Source organism: Hydra vulgaris, chromosome 06 (assembly GCF_038396675.1).
Source record: "Hydra vulgaris chromosome 06, alternate assembly HydraT2T_AEP".
Lineage (NCBI taxonomy): Eukaryota > Metazoa > Cnidaria > Hydrozoa > Anthoathecata > Hydridae > Hydra > Hydra vulgaris.
In genome coordinates this window covers 35,334,508-35,360,494 of record NC_088925.1, presented here as the reverse complement: position 1 = coordinate 35,360,494, position 25,987 = coordinate 35,334,508, and the positions used below count along the sequence as shown (strand labels likewise).

At 27.9% G+C, this 25,987-nt stretch overlaps 1 protein-coding gene across 2 annotated transcripts in view; it reads right to left on the bottom strand.

Annotated features, from left to right (window-relative positions):
* Positions 1-4,650: 4,650 nt before the first annotated feature.
* LOC100206232 (ran guanine nucleotide release factor) overlaps positions 4,651-25,987 on the bottom strand; it is a 28,490-nt gene continuing 7,153 nt past the window's right edge. Inside the window, exons 3-7 of one of the 2 annotated variants that reach the window (XM_065799966.1) lie at positions 23,747-23,795; positions 11,499-11,545; positions 8,937-8,991; positions 8,607-8,701; positions 4,651-4,839 (exon numbers count right to left, since the gene is read on the bottom strand). In XM_065799966.1, the coding sequence (XP_065656038.1) occupies positions 4,746-4,839; positions 8,607-8,701; positions 8,937-8,991; positions 11,499-11,545; positions 23,747-23,795 (340 nt within the window). In that variant the 3' untranslated portion in view covers positions 4,651-4,745. The remainder of the gene's footprint in view (positions 4,840-8,606; positions 8,702-8,936; positions 8,992-11,498; positions 11,546-23,746; positions 23,796-25,987) is intronic. The other variant, XM_065799967.1, reaches the window with a different exon arrangement.

Below are 25,987 nucleotides of genomic sequence, written 5' to 3'. Positions count from 1 at the left end.
TGTATGTATGTATGTATGTATGTATGTATGTATGTATGTATGTATGTATGTATGTATGTATGTATGTATGTATGTATGTATGTATGTATGTATGTATGTATGTATGTATGTATGTATGTATGTATGTATGTATGTATGTATGTATGTATGTATGTATGTATGTATGTATGTATGTATGTATGTATGTATGTATGTATGTATGTATGTATGTATGTATGTATGTATGTATGTATGTATGTATGTATGTATGTATGTATGTATGTATGTATGTATGTATGTATGTATGTATGTATGTATGTATGTATGTATGTATGTATGTATGTATGTATGTATGTATGTATGTATGTATGTATGTATGTATGTATGTATGTATGTATGTATGTATGTATGTATGTATGTATGTATGTATGTATGTATGTATGTATGTATGTATGTATGTATGAAGGTGTACATGTAAATTGTAGGTAATCAGACCTGATGTGCTCGAACCTTTACATTTTATGAAAGAATTACACTGGGTACATTTCGCTTAACTAGCTGGATCCTATGATTTTGTAAAATACTTCCAGACTACAATAAAACACTGCTTTGTTTTGGTATGTTTTTTTGGTAATTGTCTTTTATTGGTTATATATATATATATACATATATATATAAAACTAAGTAAAATAAAAATTAAATATAACACAAATAAAAACAACGCTACTTAAAAACATAAATGATTTTATAGTATGTGCAGCAATGGTATGTTATAGGAAATCTATTTTTTTTGTATTAGTTTTGATAATATTAAGTACTAAAAAATATTTATTTTGAAGGAAAACACACTACGACGGTATGTATCATAAAACTGTAATTATTTTCGTTGTATATTATACATAAATATATAATTCTTTTAATGTTAAACAATTTGTTGTTTCTCATATATAAATTATTATTAAGTTTAGCGCTACGACTGTTATACACATTCATTCAAGAACTTCTTTATGCAGATTGTTAACACTTGTTTACAAAGAAATAATTACATTACCAAAAAGTAACTAATTAATAAAAAATTTAACTAATTGATAAAAAATTAATAAAAAATTTAACAAAACTTATGAAAACAGCATAACAAAATAACTTCTATTTTTCGTCTTTCATTTAAAAATTCAAAAGTAAAAAGTCCAGTACTGCGCATTGCTTTCTTTATTAAGTTCGAATTATTAAGATTTTAAAAACCGTAAAAAACCGGTATCCTTTCGGTATTAAAAAACTTTGTTTGATACCGAAGCTCTAGCTGAGGCCATAGTACCGCATCGAAGTGTCTTAAAATATTTCATACACGACGACTAATAACGTTATTTAATCAATTAATAATTAGTTTTGATATAAATTCAAACAAGTTCCAAACCTCATGACCATGCTTGTAGTACCAACAGGTAGTACCGCGAATCCTTCTTGCTTGCTTATGTAGATTGTGTACAAACCTTTCTTCTGTCTAAAGACATAGAAAAGATGTTGTGTTTTGACGCTCCAATTTTGTAACACCTCTAAGTTGATACCAACAAAGTTCTTCTAGATGATTAACGTACTTGTAAGCAGGTTCAGCGCAAGCATTTGGAGTCCATTGGATTTTTTGGAGATGAGACAACCAACTCGAAGAATCTGTCATTATTCTTTATCTTAATGACTGACCACTTCGGTATAAAGGTGGACATTTCAATGTAGCTTGTCCCGTGGAATGGACGGTATTAAGCAAACCCAATGAGTAGTGAGTTGCAGTGAAAGAGTGTTAACCGGTGCATAGTGAACTTTTCCATCCGCTTGATAATTTTTGATGAAGCCCTTCAAGCAGATACTTGATTATCAGGGAGAAATGGCATCACACCGGAGATAGACAGTTTACTTTACTGTATCTTCTAGTTGGTTATCACCGTAAACATTGGCAACGGCTAGTCTCTACTTTTCTGTTTCATCTACAAAGATCAGCAAAACATTTTGGCCATCATTCCGGATTTGGCTTTCTATTTTCTTGGTGACGCTAGATATCATGGTATCCATGAAGACTGGTAACTCTTTGGGTAACTTTGGCTGGTCTACAAAACATCCTAGCTCCGTAAGAACATATCCCAGTCTTGATCAGAACCAATTTTATCAACTCTTCGTAGGCCGGGGTTTGGGTATCTGTGGCGCTGGAATGTGTTGCACTAATTTTGGTTTAGGTGTGAGCTTTTGTTTAATTTTTGGCACAAGATGTTCTTTAGGTTTATTTAGTTCTATCTGGTTTTTAACGCTGCATGGTACTAAGCATAATACTAAGCATGGAATTGTTCATTAGCTTAAAGTAATCTTTTTAAAGACTAAGATAACTTTTGTTTATAACTCGGTATTGAGTTGGATGCGTATATGTGTAGACTTGGTATTGATTTGGTTGTGCAAAATTTACAGCTCTGTGAATTCAAGTACGATCTAATTGTAAAATGGGAAACTTTGAAAAAAAAAAAAAAAAAAAAAGCAGAGTTAGCCAGAAACATCTTTAAAAAAACTGCTAACAAAATTTTTTGGATTGGAAAATTGAATGCTTGCTTTGTTCTAAAAAAAAAAAAACGAGAAAAACCTAGACTCGTACAATATAAAATATACAGATATACAATTTTTAAAAGATCGAAAGAAGACACAAAATGATATTTGGTTCAAAGGATTTTAGAAGATCGTGACATTTAACATTTAGAAGATCGTGACATTTTAGAACATCGTTACATTTTAGAAGATCGTGACATTTAACATTTACTAAGCGACAAAAGGATTAAACTGAGAACGTTGATTCTTTATTATCAGAATAAAGTCTCTTCCTGCTAGGATTCTAGTGTTTTAGCAGCATTACAAATAAAAAAAATAAAAATAAAAATTGAAGCACTTGTTCTCTGACATAATTGTTACTACTTGTGGAAGTTTGGAAGATTTCTCAGTTTCGGAATCTATCATTAGTTGTGAAAAAAAAAACAGCAAGTTGAAATGCTTATTTTATACATCTCGTTATTTAGATAAATATTAAGAATATAAAATTAAATTATAAGAATATAAAATTATAATATATTAGTTATAAGAATATAAAAATGCTAGTTAAAGTAAATTTCCAATGATAATTTCACATTTTGATAATAAAACTTTATAGGGTATTACTAACGGCACAAAACGAAACAGAAATTGTTTTCTGTTTTTGTAAATATTGATGGAGATTTAAAATTTTTTTTGCATTCCGCCAATGGTACTGAAAAATCCCATCATGATACTTTAGTAAACATTTTGGGTAAATATAAGCTAAGAACATATGTGAAGGGTCTATGTTTTGACACAACTGCAACTAATACTGGAAAACATTTAGGCACAAACATTCTGTCAAATACAGAATTCAACTATATTTCAGCTTGCGTGTCGAAGACATGTTTACAAGTTTTAGTGCAAACAGAGGTTCACATTGTTAAAACTTTTTTAAAGTTCACATTAGAAAAACTTTTCTAATGTTCAAAGAGTTTAAATCCAATTGGAATCTAATAAAGAAAACTATGGATAAGTCAAAGTTAACAAAGTTTTATAAAGTTGCTGTTAAAGGAAAGTATTTTAAAAATATTCGAGGAAACAATATGCACTGTGCCAATTTTGTATTTCCAAAAGATTATTATAAAGAACTTGTGAAACTTGCACTCACCGAATTATGTCCATATAAAAAACTGTAATGTTTATGCTCTGGGATCTTTCCCAGGCACCTTAAGTTTTTATATTATATTAAAATCAAAGAAGTCATAAACTGATGATTAGTTTACAAAAAGAAATCAGAATTTTTATACAGTTTACGCAATCCTCTTTAGCTTCTACTGAGCTTTTTCAAGACATAAATGCATACTGGCAGATGATCCAGTATAGTGAGTGGATAGAATCTTATGGTCCAGGAGCTAATGGGGTACTGGATGGAATTTAAAATTGAAATCAATGGAAAGACATACGTAATATTTGGTTAGGACATTGGTTCAATTTTTTTTAAGATCCAGAACTCGGAGATGATGAGAAAGACAAAGTGGGTAAAGTTCTTTCCTCTCAACCTGCACAAAAGCTTCTTAAGTATGAAAATTTAGATCTTCTAAAAGATCTGGACTTCACCAGGAAGAAACTTGTCACACTTAATTGGTATAAACTCGCGGTTTATTCTGCTAAATACGAGTAAGAACAATGATAAACATTGGCTGAGATGTCCTTCATTTTTCTAGAGATTTGTGGACCAATTTAAAATTTTTAATGAGTTTGTTCACGGACTAAATGTGGTCAAAGACTGCTCTGAACAGGCAATCAAGTCTCAGATCTTCTCGATTCTGTTCACAATGAAAATAGCAGGCAAGATATACTGTTAGCCGTTCAGCAAAGAAGGGGTCTTTTAAAAACAATAACATTGCTATATATATATAAAATCAATCAACCAATTATTAAAATTTTGTTCAATCTGAACAACTATTTGATTATCTTTTTTGCATTTCTTATTCTCCTTTACAGAACTTTTTTTTTACCACTACTCTTTCATATTTCTCTGTTTTCATTGTTCAGCCTAGTTTAAGCAACGCAGAAGCAGCACATAAAACAAAACTATCAATTATTTATTTCATAAATACAAAATAATTTTTAAGAATGAAAATATTTATTTAATACAGTAAAATTATATAGTACATATAAATACTTTTCATTAAGATCTTGTAACTTTAAATGTTGCCATGTTACACAAATATAGTAGAGTCTATTATATTTAACGAACAAGCCATTTGTTTAAAGATATCTTTTGTCCAGATATCGATGGTTGATGTTTGAACGCTGTACAAAAATATCAAGCTTTATTATACAATACCATATACAAGTATATATTGTATAATACAAAAAAATTAACAATTAATTTTAACAGTAAATAATATATTATATAACTGTTAAATGGCCTAATAAAGTTTCTTATAATATACCTGCTTGTTTATATGTCTGGATTTTCTATTACCCGGAAAAATACTTTTCTTGCAATGGGAAATTTAAAATTTACCTAGGTAATGCTTAGGTTTATAGATTTAAAAAATAAAGTGCCGCGAATTTCAATTTCAAGTTAAATTTTTGTAAACTGTTTTTAATTAAACCATGGAAGTACATACTATACTACTGTACTATAGTATACTCTCTAGAATTTCCATAATTAAATTGACACATTAAAATTAAGGCATTAAAGTTAATTAATTAATAATAAAATCATCACCTAATCTGTTTTTTATTTTTTGAAAAACAACACCGTGGTTAAAAATCTTTTTCTGACTCTTTCCACTGACGCTAGTTTGTTAGCAGAGCCTAAAAACAAATTTTAAGTTTCGTCTCGGTAACCTCAAAGAAAATAAAATTTCTATTTTCGAAATATTAGATTCAGTCTTATATGTGAATCTAGCTTGATGGTCTGATTCATTAAATTTTTTTCTTCAATTTTTACAGTTTGGTTTGCTGCAAATACAAACTTAACCTCAAAATCAACTATTAGTTGTTCATCTACTTTTTGTTCAAAAGTAAATTTAACGCTCTGTCTTTTAATTTTACCCCAATTTGATATTGTTATTCATCCTGGAGTTTGAGAGAGTTTAAATAATTTATTAGGCGCACAAGATTGGGACTTTTGCGCTTTTTTTATTTTCATTAATTCACTTCCAACAATCCTGCAAGCAAATACTATTAAGTTGGAAGTTACAAGAAAACAAAGAACATTTTTAAAATGCAATGAAAAAATTTACAAAAGACTTGAAAAGTTGTAGGTTATATGAGTCCATAAATCATCCAGGTCATATTTTAAAAATCCGAAAAATTGTTTGGGTTAAAAATCCAGAAAAAATCCGGAATATATTTTCATCTTAAATTTGCATTTAGCTGAGTTGTTACAAATATGTTATAAACTTTTTATAATTTTTGTATGAGTGGTAAATGAAAAGCTTAAAAAACAAATATATTACAAAAATATATACCTTAACTTGTATGGAAAATGTTTTGGATATCCAGAAAAACCAAAAGTTAAGAATTGTCCGGAATTCCAGAAAAAGATAATCCCTGATGAGTCGGGAAAACATGAGGATGAGAGAGAGTTCTTAAGCATTGATGTGCGAAGAAAAAAACTAGACGAATAAAAGTTTTTAGAGTATGCAGAGATAGATACAGTAAAAGGATGCAACTTAACTGAATGAAAAGATAACCGAGAATGATTTTTGGTTTATGGAATTAAAGATGATAATTCGTTTGGCAAGTTACCATGATAGCATTAGTAGAAAAGACAAAGAGATGCAACCTTACGATGGTGAAATAGCGGCTTAAGCTTCGCAAATGGAGCAGGTCCAACTACATTTACAAAGCGTTTTTTGAACCTAGTCTGAAAGAGAAAGAGTATCATTGGAAAAACCGACCTAAATATGAGAATAGTATTCTATACAGCAAAGTATAAATGATTTAAGTATAAATTTTTATTTAAATATTTAATTGAATAAATCGAATATTTAAGTCAATAAGTAGAGATAGGAATCCGATAGTAAGAAAATAGTGAGCACAATAAAGAGAAGCAACCTTAGTAAATCCTAACTTTTGCAGTAAATAAATATTTTGTTGAGTTAAAATTCACCAGCCACTGCAAGCCCTTTAGCAAGATTATTAATGTAGATAAGAAATAATACAGGACCGAAGAAAGAACCTTGCATCACCCCAGAAGTTACAGAAAACGAAGAAGAGTGTTGGCCTTCGAGGATGACTTTAAAACTGTGATATAAATAAATGGTTTTATAATCTCAAAATATTTCCCAGATACACCATATGAAAAAAGCTAATGAATAAGGTCAGCATGTCAAACTTAATCAAAAGCTTTAATATGTCAAGACTCCACCTGCCACGTCATCCACATCATCGAATGTACTTTTCTGTTAAAACAGTTAGCAAGTCAGCCATGAGACGAGATGATCAAAATTTATATTATCAGAGATTAAGTTATTAGACAAAGATGAGATATAAAACATTTGTTAATAAAGACTCAAAGAGCTTGCTAATAGTGGAAAAAAAACTAATTGGAAGATAGTTAGAGGAGTCATAGTAGGAGATAGTTCGAGTGTTCTCCAGAGTTTTTAAAAATTAAAACCGTTTTCCAGCAGGCAGGAAAACAAGATTCAGCCAAGTACTTGTTAAATAGTTCAGAGAGAATTAAAGAGAGTTCTGGAAAATACTTTTGTAAGACTAAAAATCATTAAATGACACAAAAGCTGGGAACATCAACAAATGACGTAAAAGTAAATTTCTATGATTAATTTGTTTTTAAAAGTTTAAATAATTCATTAAAATCTTTTTATACTCAAATTTTGTGACAATTGTTGATGACACAACTCTGTTACAATTGTTGATGACACAACTCTGTTAGAATTGTTGATAACACAACTCTGTTGCAATTGCTGATAACACAACTCTGTTGCAATTGTTGATGCCACAACTCTGTTACAATTGTTGATGACACAACTTTGTTGCAATTGTTGATGACACAACTCTGTTACAATTGTTGATGACACAACTCTGTTGCAATTGTTGATGACACAACTCTGTGACAATTGTTGATGACACAACTCTGTTGTAATTGCTGATAACAGAACTCTGTTGCAATTGTTGATGCCACAACTCTGTTGCAATTGTTGATGCCACAACTCTGTTACAATTGTTGATGACACAACTTTGTTGCAATTGTTGATGACACAACTCTGTTACAATTGTTGATGACACAACTCTGTTAAATTGTTGATGACACAACTCTGTTACAATTGTTGATGACACAACTCTGTTACAACTGTTGATGACACAACTCTGTTACAATTGTTGATGACACAACTCTGTTACAATTGTTGATGACACAACTATATACTACATTCATGACAAGAAGTCATCACTTTTAGATAGCTTAGAACAAGCTAATCTGTTAAATCTGATAAATCTGCTAATCCGATCAATCTCTTAAACCGATATCTTGTTGATTCTTGAATCTTGGGAATCCATTGAAAAACAACAGGACAACTGGGTTCTTTATTCTTACATTTTCTTTGAATGTCTTTCACTTCTGACCTATATACTATATACAATCCATTAAAAAATTAAAATCTACTAGAGTTTCCTCTCTTTATTGTGTAAAATAAATCTCTTATTACTTCTAGTATGGAATACTGTTATCATACTTGGGCTGGTTCTTCTAATGATGCGATTTTTCTTTTAGACAAGGTCCAAAAGAAAAATCGCAAGGTTTTATTTGACGTATTTCACATCTTTCTATTTCATAATACAGAATAAAAAATCTAAAAAAAGCAATTGATTAGAAAGTTGACAAATCAGTTAAAAAAGACCGATGCTAATTGTGCAAAAAGTGTCAGATTAAGCCAATACTAATGCTAAATAATCGATACATCACTAATGAACATGCCTATAATACTAGACTTACAAACTATTAGGAAACAAAAATATTTAACCATTCATAAAAACAAATCATCCATAACAAAATACTAAAATATATACTTACACATATAGAATATATAAATAAGAATACTTACCACAAAGGACTATTCATGATAACAAGTATGTCAGTAGAGAATTGTGGTAGCCGATACAACAATAAATCGATTTCAATTAAATTTTTTGTGTTCTTCTAAACATAAAGGAAAAAAAAAAGCAAAACAATAAAAGTAAAAAAATGTATTTTTTCATTTTGAATGTAGATTTTACTATGATAACAAAATTAAAGATATGATTTAGAAAAAAAAAATGACATTGCTATCTATATTGAAATGGCTGAGAATTGTTTAAAAATAAATTGTATGAAACAATGAAAATCTAACTTTAAATAAACATCTCTACACGTATATCATTTAAAATCTGTGTACTTCATTAAATTTTGTTGCATATTGTTGACCAGATAATGCCCAGGCTTCAGAATGGCTAAAATAAAATCAACAAAAAGTTATAACCAAAAAGTATATACAAAGTAAAAAAAAGCACATTTAACAAAATTAAGTTACTAAATGTTACAGCCAAAAATGTTTTGGCTGTGGCTTAAGTAAACTTTTTTATTTTGACTTAACATTTAGAAGTACTAAGTCAAAATTTTCTTAACATTTAGTACTTCTTTTATCACTTGAACCTTTATGTCTATTTTTTATATTAATTTATCATTAACATTCTAATATGAATCTTAAAGTATCAAATATATATATATATATATATATATATATATATATATATATATATATATATATATATATATATATATATATATATATATATATATATATATATATATATATATATACAAACACAACCCTCGGAAATAGGAAAAATTAGATTGATAATAAATTGCAGACCTCAAACTGTTAGAGGTTGAAATCAGGTCGGCAAAAAAAAAAATTAACACAACGGGGTTACCATAAAACATAAAAACGAGGTCAGCGATTTTTTGCCAACCTCAAACACATTTAGGTCGTCAATTAACTCATCATATAATTAAAAGTTACCCAGAATGTTAGCACTTTTTTAAAAACCGTGTTGCAAATCGTTAGAATAAATTAGCGCAGGATCTACTTGATGTACAGCTAACTCTTGTTGAAGCCAAAGTAGTATCATAAAAATACTTTTTATGATACTACTTCCACTGCAGCAATTGTCAATCGTCAGCATATGAAAGCTTGGTGTAGTTTTCCTTCATCAAAATTAAACTTTTTATGTATAAGCTTTATTGATTATTGAATAAATAACTAAAAATCTAAGATCTTTTTACTTTCAGCTGCAGTCCAGCTAGACAGATCTTTTACAAACTTTTGACACCAAACGTTTAGCTCACTATAAAACTAATTGCAAAACAACCACGGAAACAACAACCATGGGAAACTACTGCTTCTCTAAAGCTGTTGCTTTACTTTCACCCAAAATTAGACCCATGATGAGCAGATTACTCATCTTGGTAATGAAACGGAATTATTCGAAAAAGCAAATGATTTTTGAAAATTGCAAAAAATCTGGATAGGCAGTTTTTTCCCCGAACGCTTGAAGTTAATATCTTTAACATTGCGTCATTTCATTCAACAAATTCAAATTAAAATTAGGATTGTAAAAACTGTTTCTTTAAGATTCTCATTTGTCTGGTTAAACATAAAGAAACGGTAAAAATTAAAGCTTGTGAAATAGAAGACAACTTTATAGAAGATATTTTGCATCCTAATTGTTTGAAGTAGTTTCTGGAAATACTTTTGTATATTTGGTTTTTAACCTAATATACAAAAGGGCTATAGCCTATTTTCCAATCTGTATGCATTCTAAAAGTACCTCTGGGTTTTATACGCAGCCTTTTTAATCAAATTCAACAAATATAAATATTGATAACAAGAATATGATTTTAAAAGAATTTATTACTGCTCTTTACGGCGAAGAGATTCACAAAAAAACGAGAAAAAAAAACAAAAAACTTGAAGATACGAAATGCAAACGAAAAATCTTCTTTAAAAAAGAATAGAAAAATTAAAGGTGAAAATATAATGAATAAAAACAAGAGAACTTGGAGACCATTTACTTTTGGTCAAAATTTGAACTGACGTCATTATATTATTTAATAAAAACTATTTTTATTTTACGCCTGTAATGTCTTTTTTTTTGACGGTTTACTTTATGTAGTTTTGTAACAATTTTTATTACACCTGATAATGCTGAAATATTGTAAATATATAATTATATCAAAATATATCTAAAACAAAAAGTCTATACACAGCCTTTTTAATCAAATTGAACAAATATATATATATCGTATAACAAGAATATGATTTTAAAAGATATATAAATACATATATATATATATATATATATATATATATATATATATATATATATATATATATATATATATATATATATATATATATATATATATATATATATGTTTTACTTATTTTTCAGTCGATGCAGCAGTACTTCTTGCATGTTTTACTTATTTGTCAGTCAATATAGCTGCACTCCTTGCATGCTCTACCTAATTAACAGTTAATGTATGTTAAACAGTAAAAAAACAAAAATAAAAATATTTAGCAAGTTTTTATTTTTATTTAAAAAAATAAAAAACATTTCAGTCTATTAAGTTAGGTCATTGTGACTTAAAAAAAATGATAAATTTTAATTAGCTTCCTCAATTAAATTTACTGGTTTTTACATAAAGTGTACTTGACTTTGTCATTTTTAAAACAAAGAGTCATTAAGAGCCATTTTTTACGCCAAATAGTAAATTCGAAGCCTTTACTACAGGAATATGTGTGTGTGTGTGTGTGTGTGTGTGTGTGTGTGTGTGTGTGTGTGTGTGTGTGTGTGTGTGTGTGTGTGTGTGTGTGTGTATAAATCTAACTCATTTGATTTCTGTTTTTTATGGTGACAATTTTCAAAATAATACTAAAGGAATAAATTCTTACAGTTTCATGCAAGTGTCTTCTTTATGAATTTTTTCAACACATAAAACCTAACAAAAATGAGTTTTTAAATTCACACCAAATATGAATAAAATAAATACATTAAAACTTGTCTTTGAAAAAAGAATTAATACATTTAGTTAAAACTATAAAATTTCATAACATTTAAGGACAAATGGAATCATTGAACATTGAATAAATTGACCATAACAGTAATTACCCCTTTAAAATACATCAATTTTAGTTTATTAATCCAATATATATATATATATATATATATATATATATATATATATATATATATATATATATATATATATATATATATATATATATATATATGTATATATATATATATATATATATATATATATATATATATATATATATATATATATATATATATATATATATATATATGGCGCAGATGTATTTTTAATACACTGTTTTCAGTTTAGAATGTTGAATGCTGGATCATCTTGACACAATGCATAGGTTTTGCTTATGTCTCTGTTTTTGTGACTGGGCAATTCACTCACATAATGAGGGTACACCTCTAAAACTCAGTTTTATGGTTCTGAGACCAGCTGGTAACCAGGTTTCCTGAACTCTGTGGAAGCTCTCAGAGAGGCTGATTCCATCAACAGCTGAAAAATATCAAAGTATTAACAGTGCCATGTTGCGCATGGATGGTGTCCCTGTTTGTACTTTTTGTGTGCATTGTCAAGACCACATTTGAAACCCTTTGTTATGGCTTAGGGTTTATTAATAGTAATGAGACAATTGCTTGGGCTATTAAACAGTGTACTGATAACTGTCTATAATTAGAGTCAAGTTCTTTAACAAATTTAAAATTGAACAAAGAACCAAAAAACTATAAAACACAAAAAACCCTTGTCATCACCAAGTTCTCTAAACCTGTCATTCACTAATATTCATGGTCTTCAAAGTAACTTTTCTTCTGTTAAGTCTTATCTCTTGCAAAGTTCACCAGACCTACTTGCTCTTTGTGAGACTAATTTGAGTTCAGCTGTCTCATCTTGCAATCTTAGTGTTGACGGTTATCTTCCTTTAATTCGTAAAGACTCCAATAGTCACATGCTTGGTCTTGGCATTTAGATTACATTTTGTAAGAATTCACCCATTTCACCATTCATTCATTTGTCAGGAAATCCACAGGTTATTCTTTTATGTGCTTTCATTTAGCACCACTTTACTCTTCATCAATTCACTCCATCGCCTTTCTCTTTGTTCTACATCACTTTCCTTCATCTCAAGACTGCACTTTTTTTGATTTTATTTCTGATCATATTGACCAAGCCCTCTTTCTTAATTCATCAACCAATATTGTTGTTGTTGGTTACTTTAATGCTCCTCAAACTAAATGGCTCAGCTCTAGTGTCAGTGACTCTGCAGGCGTTAAAGCCCACAACTTTTGCCTTTCTCAATCTCTAACTCAAATAGGCAACTTTCCTACTCGCTTTCCAGACAACCTGAATCATCTACCTTCTCTACTCGACTTATGTCTTGTTTCTGATCCTAGTCAGAGCTCAGTTTCTCCACATTCACCCTTAGGTGATCACAGTTTGATCTCTCTAAAACTATTATCTCATTCTTCTTCATCATCAAATCCCCCTATCATTGTGCCTCTTACAACTACCTTGATTGGGACTCTTTCTGTGATTTTCTTTGTGATGGCCCTCGGGTAGAAATCTTTTGTCTTCCTGCTGACAAATGTGCTTCTTACATAACTTCATGGATTCAGGCTGGAATGGTATCTTTTATTCCCCCTTGACAATTCCAGGTCAAGCCTCACTCTTCTTCATTGTTTTCCTCAAATTGCGCTTCTGCAATTTCCAATCAAAACGTTACTTTCATATCCATCAGCAAAACCATACTCCAAAAAACAGACGTTTGTTTATTACTGCTAGAAACATTATAAAAAGGTTTTGTCTAATGCCAAAACCCACTATTTTCAGGTCATGAAATCTTGTATTTTATCAAAAAAATGAGGCTCTCGTGACTTCTGGAAAATCTTTAATAGTATCAATAATAAGGACAAATCTGTAATTCCACCTCTCTTGTATGGTTCAGACTTTGTCACCTCACCTAAAGACAAAGCTGAATTGTTTGCTAAGAACTTTTCATCAATATCATCTCTTAACTCCACTAGTTGCATTCTACCTGATTTAGCCGACCAACAGGTTGATCCATTGCTTGACATTCGTATCACTCCAGCTTCTGCATCTAAAGTGATTTCCTGCTTAGACTCTTCAGCAAGTTGTGGTCCGGACAATATACCTGTTATAGTCTTGCAGAAGTGTTCTCTGGAGTTGTCGTCTATACTTTTCAAAACTATTTAACAAGTGCTTATCAGAGTCTTTTTTTCCAGCCTGCTGGAAAGCGGCATCTGTAATTCCTATTTTCAAAAAATTCTGGAGAGCGATCTGATTCATACCATTAGTCTTCTTCCTATCATAAGCAAGGTTTTTGAATCTTTAATTAACAAACACTTAATCTCTCATCTTGAATCTAATAACTTTCTGACTATGATACTACTACTATACTAACTTTCATCAATATGAATTTCCATCTTCTCGTTCTACAGCTGATTTACTAACAGTAATAACTGTTAGGTTTTATTGTGCATTAGATAAAAGTGGAGAGGTTAAGGTCATTGCTCTTAACATTTCAAAAGCTTTTAATAAAGTTTGGCATGCTGGTCTTCTCCATAAGCTTTCTTCTTATGGTGTATCTGGTAACATCTTTAAGATTATTGAATCCTTTCCAATCGAAGTATAAAAGTTGTCCTCAATGGACAGCACTCTTTTTCATATCCTGTAACTTCAGGGGTTCCTCAAGGTTTAATTCTTGACCCTATACTCTTTTAAATTTACATTAACGATCTTCCAGATATTCTCACAGTGGCTGGTGAACTTTAATTCAGATAAACCCATTTTTTTTCAGCCAATCCGCAATAATTGAAATCTTTCTATATTTATAAATGGTAATGTACTCGATGAGTCATGTACCCTTCATCTTCCAGGATTAACTTTTACTTCCGATCTTTCTTGGAAAACATTTATCAAATTGATTGCAAATTTAGCATCTGCTAAGGTTACATCTCTTTATCGAGCTCAACACTTTCTTACTGCGGATTCTATTCTAAATCTCTATAAATCTCAAATCCGGCCTTGTATGAAATACTGTTGCCATAACTGCGATGGATCTTCTAAAATGCCCTTTCTCTTTTAGACAAGGTGCAAAAACGCATTGTAAACATAGTTGGACCTGCTCTTGCAGCCAACTTCCAACCATTATCACATCATCGTAATGTTGCTTCTCTTTCTCTTTTCCACAAATACTACAATGGACTCTACTCTAAAGAGCTAGCATCTCTTATTCCATCTACTAAACTTCATTCTCATGTTACTTGTCATTCAACTAAGTGTCATCCTTTTTCTGTGACTGTTCCTAAGTGCTCCAAAAACTCTTACTCATCTAGTTTTTTTCCTCGAACATCAGTTCTTTGAAATTTGCTTCCTTCATCTTGCTTTCCTGATTCATATAACTTGCAATTCTTTAAGTTGTCTGTCAATCGTTATCTTGCTCTACAATCTTCACCTTTTCTCTTCCAGTAACTTTCAACTCTAATAGTTGTTGCTTGCAACCTTGTTGTAAAAGAAGATGTTGTAATATATATATATATATATATATATATATATATATATATATATATATATATATATATATATATTTATATGTATAACAATATGCTAAAATCATTTGAAACAAAAAACAAACAAGCAAGGAATAATAAAATATTCAAGAAATATTCAAATAAAGTTTAACATGTGTTCTATTTGAAAAACTCTAGCTAAAGATTCTGTTATTGATAATTCTAATACGCTTGTTGTTTATTTGAAATAAACAAGCATTTAGTGCATCTAAAAAGTAATATTCAGCAGCCATATTCACTTCTTTCTGTTAAACCCTGCAATAGGCTATTGGCTGATTAAAAGTTAAACAACAATTTTTAACAGCAGCAAGAAAATAAACTCGTATTCTTTTGTCTCCATTTGGTTAAAGGCAGGAGTAAATTTAGCTAAATCTAATCCTGCTATACCATACAGTTAAAACTGCTATTAGAGGAATTTTCTTCAATATTAAGAAAAATAAAAAATGGTATCCAATCAAAACAAACATAAACAAACAAGTTTACTTTTATAATAAATAAGCTAAATATACACTATATGATATTTATATGCTTTGATCCTTAATTGTAAAATATTTTCATATACATTATTTATGTACTTAATAAATTTTAAAATGAATTTTATTATATAAAGAAATGTATTTTGCATTTGATTTTAATGTACCCACTGTTCAGAGCTTATATGTATTTTAAATATATTGTTTGCTGATATTATTGATTAAAATTATATCACATTTTAAAGCATGACTAGAGTATAAGTCAAGTAAATTTTGGAGATCTTTGGTGCACAGGACAATATCATCAGCATACAGAAGATAATATATATATATATATATATATATATATATATATATATATATATATATATATAAATATATATATAAATATATATATATATATATATACATATATATATATATATATATATATATATATATATATATATATATATATATATATATATATATATATATATATATATATATATATATATATATATATATATATATATATATATAGAACCCTTAGATGTTGTCCGAAAGTTTTTTCCATATTTTGTTGACAAAAAGTAAAAATTAAAATGCAAGACTGGAATTTTTTTTTTTAATAATGATGGACTGCCTGCCCCAACCAAACCCTCAGTCGATGTAGCAGCACTCCCTTGCGAGTCAGGCTATTTGTCAGTAGATGTAGCAGCACTCCTTTGCGAGTCAGGCTATTTGTCAGTCGATGTAGGAGCACAAACTATAGATCTATATATTTATATATATATATATATATATATATATATATATATATATATATATATATATATATATATATATATATATATATATATATATATATATATATATAATATTAATTATTATTTTAACTGTTACCAAATATATATATATATATATATATATATATATATATATATATATATATATATATATATATATATATATATATATATATATATATATATATAATATTAATTATTATTTTAACTGTTACCAAATTTAGAAACTCTTGGATAGTAATGACTAAAATGTTGAATTCTTTCTTATGAAAACTTTTTCAAAGTTTCTTTATTTTGTCTTTATAATTTCCCATTTAGTTTTATAATAAATGACATAAGCCAAACATAAATAATTTTTTTTAGCTTGCATGTGAATTTTATAAAACATTTAACAATAATAATTTTATAACAGGCACATGCTAAGCGGTGTTTTATAACAAGCATATGGTAAAATTTCTATGCGGTGGCCAAGGTAGCGGCATGGATTTTTGCCTAACCCCCTTCTAATAATTATTTTACAAAAAGATGATCTTAATAGATAAATTTATAGTTATATACATAAAGTGCTACTTAAAAGAAACAATTTCTAATTACATAATCATACACTGTACGATTGCATCATATCACTGTATAATATGACACAGTCCTGTATTACAGGACTGTAGCAACAAAACATGGATTGGGTGGACAATAAAGCTTTCTATATGCTCTAAGACAAAGCACTGTAGAGATTACATAAAACTCTCTCTCCATTGAAACCATACTAAGCATAATTAGAAAAATTTGGACAAAATTTTTTACAAAAATATCCATATTTTTTAGGGTGTAGCACTTTATATTAAATATTATTTAATAGTTATTTTTAGATGTTTTTAAATATAGTTAATTTTTTTGGTTTTGAAAGAATACTAAAATATTATAGTTGAAAATTTGAATAATATTTTTTATGTTTCATACTAAAGATTCCTTTTAGCCTTAGAAAAGTTCATTTTAAAAGTAAAACAATTTTTGAATAATTAGTTGCAAATTTCTTAAACGGAAAGGACATAGTACAAGGTACACAGTTTGAAGTTGATATATAGTTTAAACACTAGGAGAATTAAAACTCGACTTTAGCGCGATAAAGAGATACAAACTCTTTGAACTTTTCATATTGTTTTAATTAAATTTAAAAAATTTCTCAGCAACCATTATTTAAAAATCTACGGTTGCAACTTACAAATTAGACAATATTGCCTGTTGGCATCGCAACTTAGTTTTGGTGCTGTTTTTTCCATCGCTGAGATGTGATGAGAAAGACAGCACCAAAACTAGTTAACAGAGCAGGCTAATGTAAAAAAATTTTCAGAGTGGTTAATATACGGAGTCTAAATGGTAGGATTAGAATACCATATATTTTCCTTTGTTTTAAGACTGACTGTTTACAGTTTTTTTCTTAACAGACACTCAAATTCTCTATTTAATGGAGAGAAATGAATATGGTTGCAGTTCAGTTTTTGTCACTTCATTTGATTTTTGAGTAATTAAAGTCACCACATATAAATAAACCTGAATATTGATTTTTTTCTAACAATTTTTAGGAGTATTTTATTGAATCTAAAATTTGCTTGTTGTTTTCCTCACTACTAACCTTTTACTCTGTACAAGGAATATTTGCTGTTGATAATTCACTCCATGATGTCTCATATCATTACAAGTTATGGTTGCTTAATTTCAATATCAATTAATAATTCATCAAACTTGTTCTTTAGCAATAATGTATCATAATTTGATGAGCTTTCATTTAAGATTAAATAAAATATTCAATTCAAGGAAATTTGATATAAAAACCTAATGCACAAAATGATTTTAAGAATTTTATTTATTAGCTTTTTGGCCAAATTTTTAAAGTCACTGCAAGCAGAAACAAAATTGAACACAAGCTGTAGAGTCACATTCATACAACATTATATAGGATCCTCAAACGCACAAGGAAGTCAAATATTCATGATAATGTCATTAGATAGGATGAATCTCAGTGGGAGGTTGTCCTTGTTGCGGCAGGAGTCGTGCAATTCTTGCATAACTTTAATGGCACACTCACAGCACTGGTTGCTTCAGGCAATGTTGATTCATCTGTTTCCAGTGGATTTTCAAGCAATTGAAAGCTTTTGGGTAGTCATTCAGAGCTTCAGATAGTTCTTCAAAATCTTCAACGCGGAATAATTGACTGCTGAACCAATGGTCAGCCCATGAGTAAGAAATGAACAGATTTTATGCAACCTGATCCGGATTTCTGGCATCAGAATAAATGCAAGAAGGGCTAGAATGGCACGAGAGTTCCAGTGTGCATTGCTGATGTTTGGGATCTGTTTGAAATTCACAAAGGGGATCTCATTCATCTCAGTTAAGTGACGGAAGACACAAGTGAGGCGGTAGAGAAACTTCATGTCATCTCTTCAGCCGCCTGTTTCCATAATCTCAGTTTTACCATTGCTGAAGGCTGCTTTCAATTTATTATATTACTCATCAAACCCTGCACAAATACTCGATGCTTGGTGATTTAGTTGACCCATGGAGCTCATCGTCCATGACAATGCGAAGAACGCGGTCTAGCACATGGTGCTGGCAACTGATGAACTTGGGTTTGGGGTGACCTTTCCATAAATTGTTGTTTTTCTTAATTTTGATTATATATATGTATATATATGCATATATATATGCATATATATATATATATATATATATATATATATATATATATATATATATATATATATATATATATATGTATATATATATATATATACACAAACTTCATATGTATATGTACTTCAGAGGCAGACGGATGCAAAAGACCATTTTTCTAATTTTTTGATAGAATAATAGAGGCAAAAACTCTTTTAGTGGTAGAAAGATGCTTGTGTTAAATGTTAAAATAGAAGCAGAAGGGGGTATATGTTTATGTTAAAATAGAAGCAGAAGGGGATATACGGATTTGCATCTTTTTATCATCTTTGGGGAAAAGATACAAATCCATTTACACCGTTCTGCCTCTAAAATCTTTAGGTTTGTATCTTTTTTTGTTTATGCAAAACCTTATCATTCTGCTGCACTGTGCTGTCATCCACATTGGTAATTTGATTATAATTGTTGGAACATTAATAGTATTTATTTAGAACATTAATAGTAAATATTTTTTTAAAAAAAAGTGAAACTTGGTTATTCGTCACTAACTTAGCTAAATCCACAACATATCTCAGTTTTAGTTATGCCACATACCAAGTCAGTGTTTAATAATTCTTTTAATATATTTTTTAAATTTAATTCATTGGACAAATATTTATTTTTTTGGCAAACAAAAGGGAACAATTATATACTTTTTTCATTAATTTGTTAAACAAATAAATATTTGTTAAACTATTATTATTTTCTAAACAAATATAAAGCATGAGATCAAAAAAATACTTTTAAAGTTAAAATTTTTCTTTATTTTTAAAAAAATAATCATACATTACTGGTGGAATTGAGCTTTTATGGTACCAAATTAACCTTTCTAGTAGCACAAAGCTAAGTCAGACCAAAACAAATAAGGCCTAGCGTGTGATCAAATGAGTGGCAAAAGTTGCTTTTGAAGGCACTCTTGAATATAAATTTCTAATATCATAGTTGATGACATCACAAAAGCTCTACTCTTTTTTTCCACAACTACAAATTGCTTGCCATAAAAGCAACTTTTTGCCATATTTGTTCATAAGTTTGTATTTATATTTGTTGCTTACACTGCCACGAATGGTTGAAGCATGATATTTGTCGCTAAGTTGACTAAAGTCACATTTTATGCAAATCCTGTGGTCCATCAAAATCTAGTCATTAAATTTTGTCAAAACTTGAATCTTAAGTTTTTGTGCTAGTGTTTTGACAGTGGAGTTTTATTTGTCAGGATGATTTGGGTATTAAATTGCTCGGAAAGACATGTAGTTATAGTCTTTACTTTTATTACCAAAAAATCAGAAACTTTTTAGCTCTTTCTCTGTTAGACAAGCCTGGATTTCTTTCAAAAAAAAACGAACCTTATTTACAACTGATTTATTGTTAAAGATTTTTTTCTACTTAATTCTTTAGCTTGTTCAATGGATAAGGTCTTCTTATACCATTTTATCATTTTCTATCATTTTATATCGTTTTATTGTTTTCCAACAGTAGATAATTCTAGTAGCTTTTAAGACTTGTTTGCAGTTTCATGATAAATTTTCTTCATAAATTTGCAAAAATTTTTTAAAATTTTCAAACTGTTTTGATGACATTTTAATAAATTATAATTTGAATTTCTTTTTTTTTATTATGTTTTTTTGAAATATGCTATTATTACTTGATTAAAATATTATTGTTTTTTTTAAATATATTAGTAATTTATCTTGAAAGTTGTTTCCGTTTCTCTTTTTTTTTTATCTCATGCTTTATTCATACCCTACAAAATAATTTAAGTGATTAGTTTTAGGGAATATCCTTTAACGAACAATTTAAACTAATACTCTTTAACAAAAATTTGTACATCGATATTGGATAAACGAATATTCATCGCACTTTAATCTAGAACATTGAAAATATTGCAAATGGCTAAAAACATACAGTTCAACCCTATTTTTTATATATTCTAATATATTATCTTATGAATCACAATGTGAATAACAATTTATTTGAATTTCTTTGTTTTGCCATGACACAAACAGTCAGACTGAATATAATACAGATGATGTCATAATGCAATCAATTTTACCAAACTTAATAATTGATTTAGAAGAAAATTTACAAGGTTAGTGCATAAATTTAGATAGATTTTGAGGACTTGGTAGATTTTTATTATCACCAAATGATACAATAGTCATACAAACCCACAAGACTCTTTTTATTTTGTTCCTTTAAGGTAAAAAAAAAATTAAAAGATGGTTTTTACATTAAATGGAACTACTTGAAATGAACTTCAATACAAAAGAAAAAACAATCAATCTGTTTTTTCTAAAATTTAAGTATAAGTATGTATATATATATATATATATATATATATATATATATATATATATATATATATATATATATATATATACATATATATATATATATATATATATATATATAAATATATATATATTTAAACATAAATATAAATATATATATATATAAATATATATATATATAAATATATATATATATGCATATATATATATATATATATATATATATATATATATATATATATATATATATATATATATATATATATATATATATATAAATGACTTGGATGAATTATAGCAGTCATAGATAGTGGTTAGAGTTCTGGCTCAGAACCCAGAGGTCCGAGCCAGAACCTCAGTTCAATGTCAGCTCTAGCTCAATAAGCGACATTGGTAAGGAAGGAGGCGTGAACTTCTAGTTAAATGCCCTCCGCGGTGCTCCGTAATAAGAATGTAAGGACTTCTGGGAGCACCTAAATAACAAAAAAATAAACTGAATAAAGTTTTCACCTTCCCCAAAATGAGGGGATTGTAAAATTTACATTTGTGAATATATATATGCTGTGTGAATCTTAGTGCCACACAGTTTAAAGACACCTTGCCAAGGATTTTAACCTTTAAATGTACCATGGTACATTAAAGCCATAAATTTTCTTAAAAAAGGATTAAACTGCTAATATATGGTGATATGTCATGTTCTCAGACAAAGCGCAAGTTAAGCAGTTTACAAAACACAAAAGTTTGTCGGCCACCAAATTTATTGCCAACAGTCATGCAACTTATTATAAAAGGTTCACACCTTTTGCAACAAGGTGAGATTGTCAATTCTATTTTTCTTCAAAATTTCCAAAATTATTTGGAAATTTTGAAAAGCAATAAGTCTAATTGGTTTTGAATTAAAAAATTTAGAATTACATTTTTCTATGCACTATTTTTCTATTCAATGGCAAAAAATGCCATTCATAGCTCCAACAAAATACAATTAATGTACTTGCCCCATGGCCAGACAACTCACCCAATTTATACTCCATCGAAAACTTTTTGGTAAAATTGTAAACAGAATGATCTAACAGAATCCAACATAACTAGCAGATCTGAGAAAAATTATATCAAAAGCATAAAACAATTCTCTAGTATTGTAGGTCTTTTATTGTAGGTCTCTTATTGCCCTAATGTCAAAAAGCATAGAAACTGTTCTAAATGTTTGAAGTACCTTTTCAAATTACTAAAATATGTATTATACTGTGACTTCTTAATTCTTTTATGTTCATATGTCAGTCTTTCACAGGAAGACCTGCGATCGCACGTCTTTATATGACCAGGCAAATTAATTTTCATCTTTTTTTTTGACCGCCGCTATTTTAAAAAATATTTTAAAAACGTGCTGAATGAAAAATATTCTGAATTATACCTTAAGTGGAATAAATTACATCAAAACTTTGAACAAATGTTTTTATATTAGTGAAACGCTTTTAAATAAAGTAACAATTTACTGATGATGGCTTTTTTTTAAAAGTATAAATGACAATTGTATATATTTTTTAAAATTATAATATTTAAATTGTTTAAGTGTGCATTTTTTATAATAAACGTTATTAGAAAATAAAAAATGTTTTAGAAATCCGTTACAATTAAATAAGTTTGATCTTAAATCCTTTTATATTATCGAAACACTTTTTAATGAAGTAACAAAACACTTCTAATGAATTTTTATAATAAGTAATAAAAACTGTTGTTTTTTTTACTTGTATAATTACATATTTTTTATGATAAATGTTAATCTTTAAACATTTTTAAAAACTAAAAAACAAAGTACAAATGTTAAAACAAAGAATGAAATGGTTTTTTAATGTGTAAATTAAATAGACTACACATTTTAGTTTGATGAGTTTTTTTTTGTGTGTGTTTTTGCTTTAGTTAAGTATTTTTTTTATTTTCTCTTTCATGAAGTTTTTCTTTTTTAAAGTTTTTTTTTTAGATAAGTTTAAGTTTTTGTAACGCATTTTTAAAATTTGAAAGTTAAAAGCTGTGGTCAAACCGTTAAAACAAATTATTTTTTACGTGGTCATACAATTGCGTGCAATCGCATGTCTTCCTGCAAAAGACAGTACATTGTTTTTTGAATTAAAGCTTTTTAGTAATAAATGTGCGCACTAAAAAATAATTCTTTGCAATAGATATTATTTTTTTTGTCCATAACTGAGTATTAGTTTAAATTAAAACTTAACAAGCAATGGAAAGTAAAAAAATTTACTTTGTTTTCAGACGAGTCATTCAATGAAGCAAGATCTTCAAAATAATACCTAAAAATTTAAGCATTTATTTAAAAAAATTACCAATTAATTAAAAATTAAAATAAAGCAATAATATAAAAAGAACTTTATTTCATTACTTAAAATGTTTATAAATAAACAAATATACATTAAATATATTTAGAATATACTTAGAAAGTTTTTGAGAAATGTTTACATTGATTTTGCTTACAGGCAAATTTGTTTATTCTAAAGATAAAGTTTATAAGCTTAAGATAAAGTTTATAAGCTTAATTTAACAGCAATGTTAAAATTAACAGAATTTTAAACTAAAAATTTTAAAGAACATTTAAAGAAAATAAAATAAAATAAAAATATAATAAGAAAATTTAAACTTTTATCGCCATAATGTTGTTTTTAGAATAATTTTATTTGTTGTTGTTTTATTGTTATACCTAAAAAAAACCTATTAAAGCATTGTTATCAATATATATTTAAGTATCGCCTTCTATATTTCTACATGATTGTATAAATATAGAAGTTTTTTATTTATACTATATGATTGACAGAATCAAAAATATATTTAGAATGGCAGTAGCTTTGTTTGGAAAAGGTATTCCAATAAAATCACATAGTAGCTTTACCATTTCTCCTGAAGATACCTCAATCGCAATATGTAGTACATGCAAAGACTAAAAAAAGGTAACAAAGAAAAAAAATTCTAAGTCTAAACAGAAGTGTGCTTTAATTTCTAAACAGAAGTGTGTTTTAATTTCTAAACAGAAGTGTGCTTTAATTTCTAAACAGAAGTGTGCTTTAATTTCAGTTTGTTATGATGATTTTTTTTTTTTTTAAATTTGTTTTTGATGTCTCTAATTTTATTTTGAGTAAATTTCATGCTATTGAGGTTTTTTTAATTTGTTTTTTATAAAGACTTTAAAATTTTAATAATCCATTGGTATCAGCATTGGTTTTTTTTCATTGATATCAGTATCACCACAAATGTGCAATCGGTACATCAACGCGTATATATATCTACTATAGCATATATAGATCAGCATTTGTATACTAGTTTTGCTTATCTTTATAACACACTATGTTTTTTCAGAAAAAGAACAAAAAAATGAAGAATAATAAAAGAAAAAATGCCCCTCAAAACTCCATCTCAAATTCTCAGTCGATATAGTGGCACTCCTTTGCAGTAGCAGGCTATAAGATAGCCGATGTATGTACTAAAAGTCCCGGCAGCAGGCTATTTAAGTGTGACATCACAGTATCTAAACATGCATTTATAGTGGTGTGTGCGTGTGTTTATATATATATATATATATATATATATATATATATATATATATATATATATATAAATGTTATGGTAAGTTTTGTTTCTTCTATTGACATTTTATTTCAAAGTTCAATAATAAGATTCACAGTGTGGTAAATCAAAAAAATGTCTATGAAATATCAAAAAAATAATGTCTATGTTACTTTTTTTACTTAACATACACACTTGCTTTATATATGTAGCTATTGTCAAACCCATAACTAATAAGATTTAACTTAGAAAATGTCATATTTACGATTATTTTTTAATTTGTCTAAATATATTTTCAAAAAATATTTAATTTCTTAAATTTTATTGTTACTTTAATAAAATAAAATAAAAAAAAACTTTTGATTCTAGTTTCTATAGCTACAAGCCTTGTTTATATAGTTATTAGCCTTTCTGCAGATGTGATATTTTACATTCCAAAACATATATAAAGCAGGATATAATGCTTTAAAACTACTCAATAACAACAATAATAAAAAAAAACAATAATAATAATTATAAAAAAGGTAAGTAAAATTTGTGCTCTTTCGGTTATTGGTAACTAAATCTAGATGTTTGATACATGTTTGATACATGTTTGATACATGTATCAACATGTATACTTTTTGTTGGATCTTCTGAAAGTAGTTTATATGTGTTTTTTGAAACATGTATCAAACATGTTTGATACATGTTTGATGTTTGGTAATATTAAAATCATCATAAATCATCAAACATACAAAAAACATATTTAACTGCAAAACTTTATTACCTATAAATATTAATTATTTGCAAATTTTATATGTATTTCAAAACGGATTATGTATATATTTGCTTTTATGTAAACACACATATATGTATGTGTGTTTATATAAAAGCAAATATATACATAATCTGTTTTGAAAAAAAAAAATTAATATATATATGTATT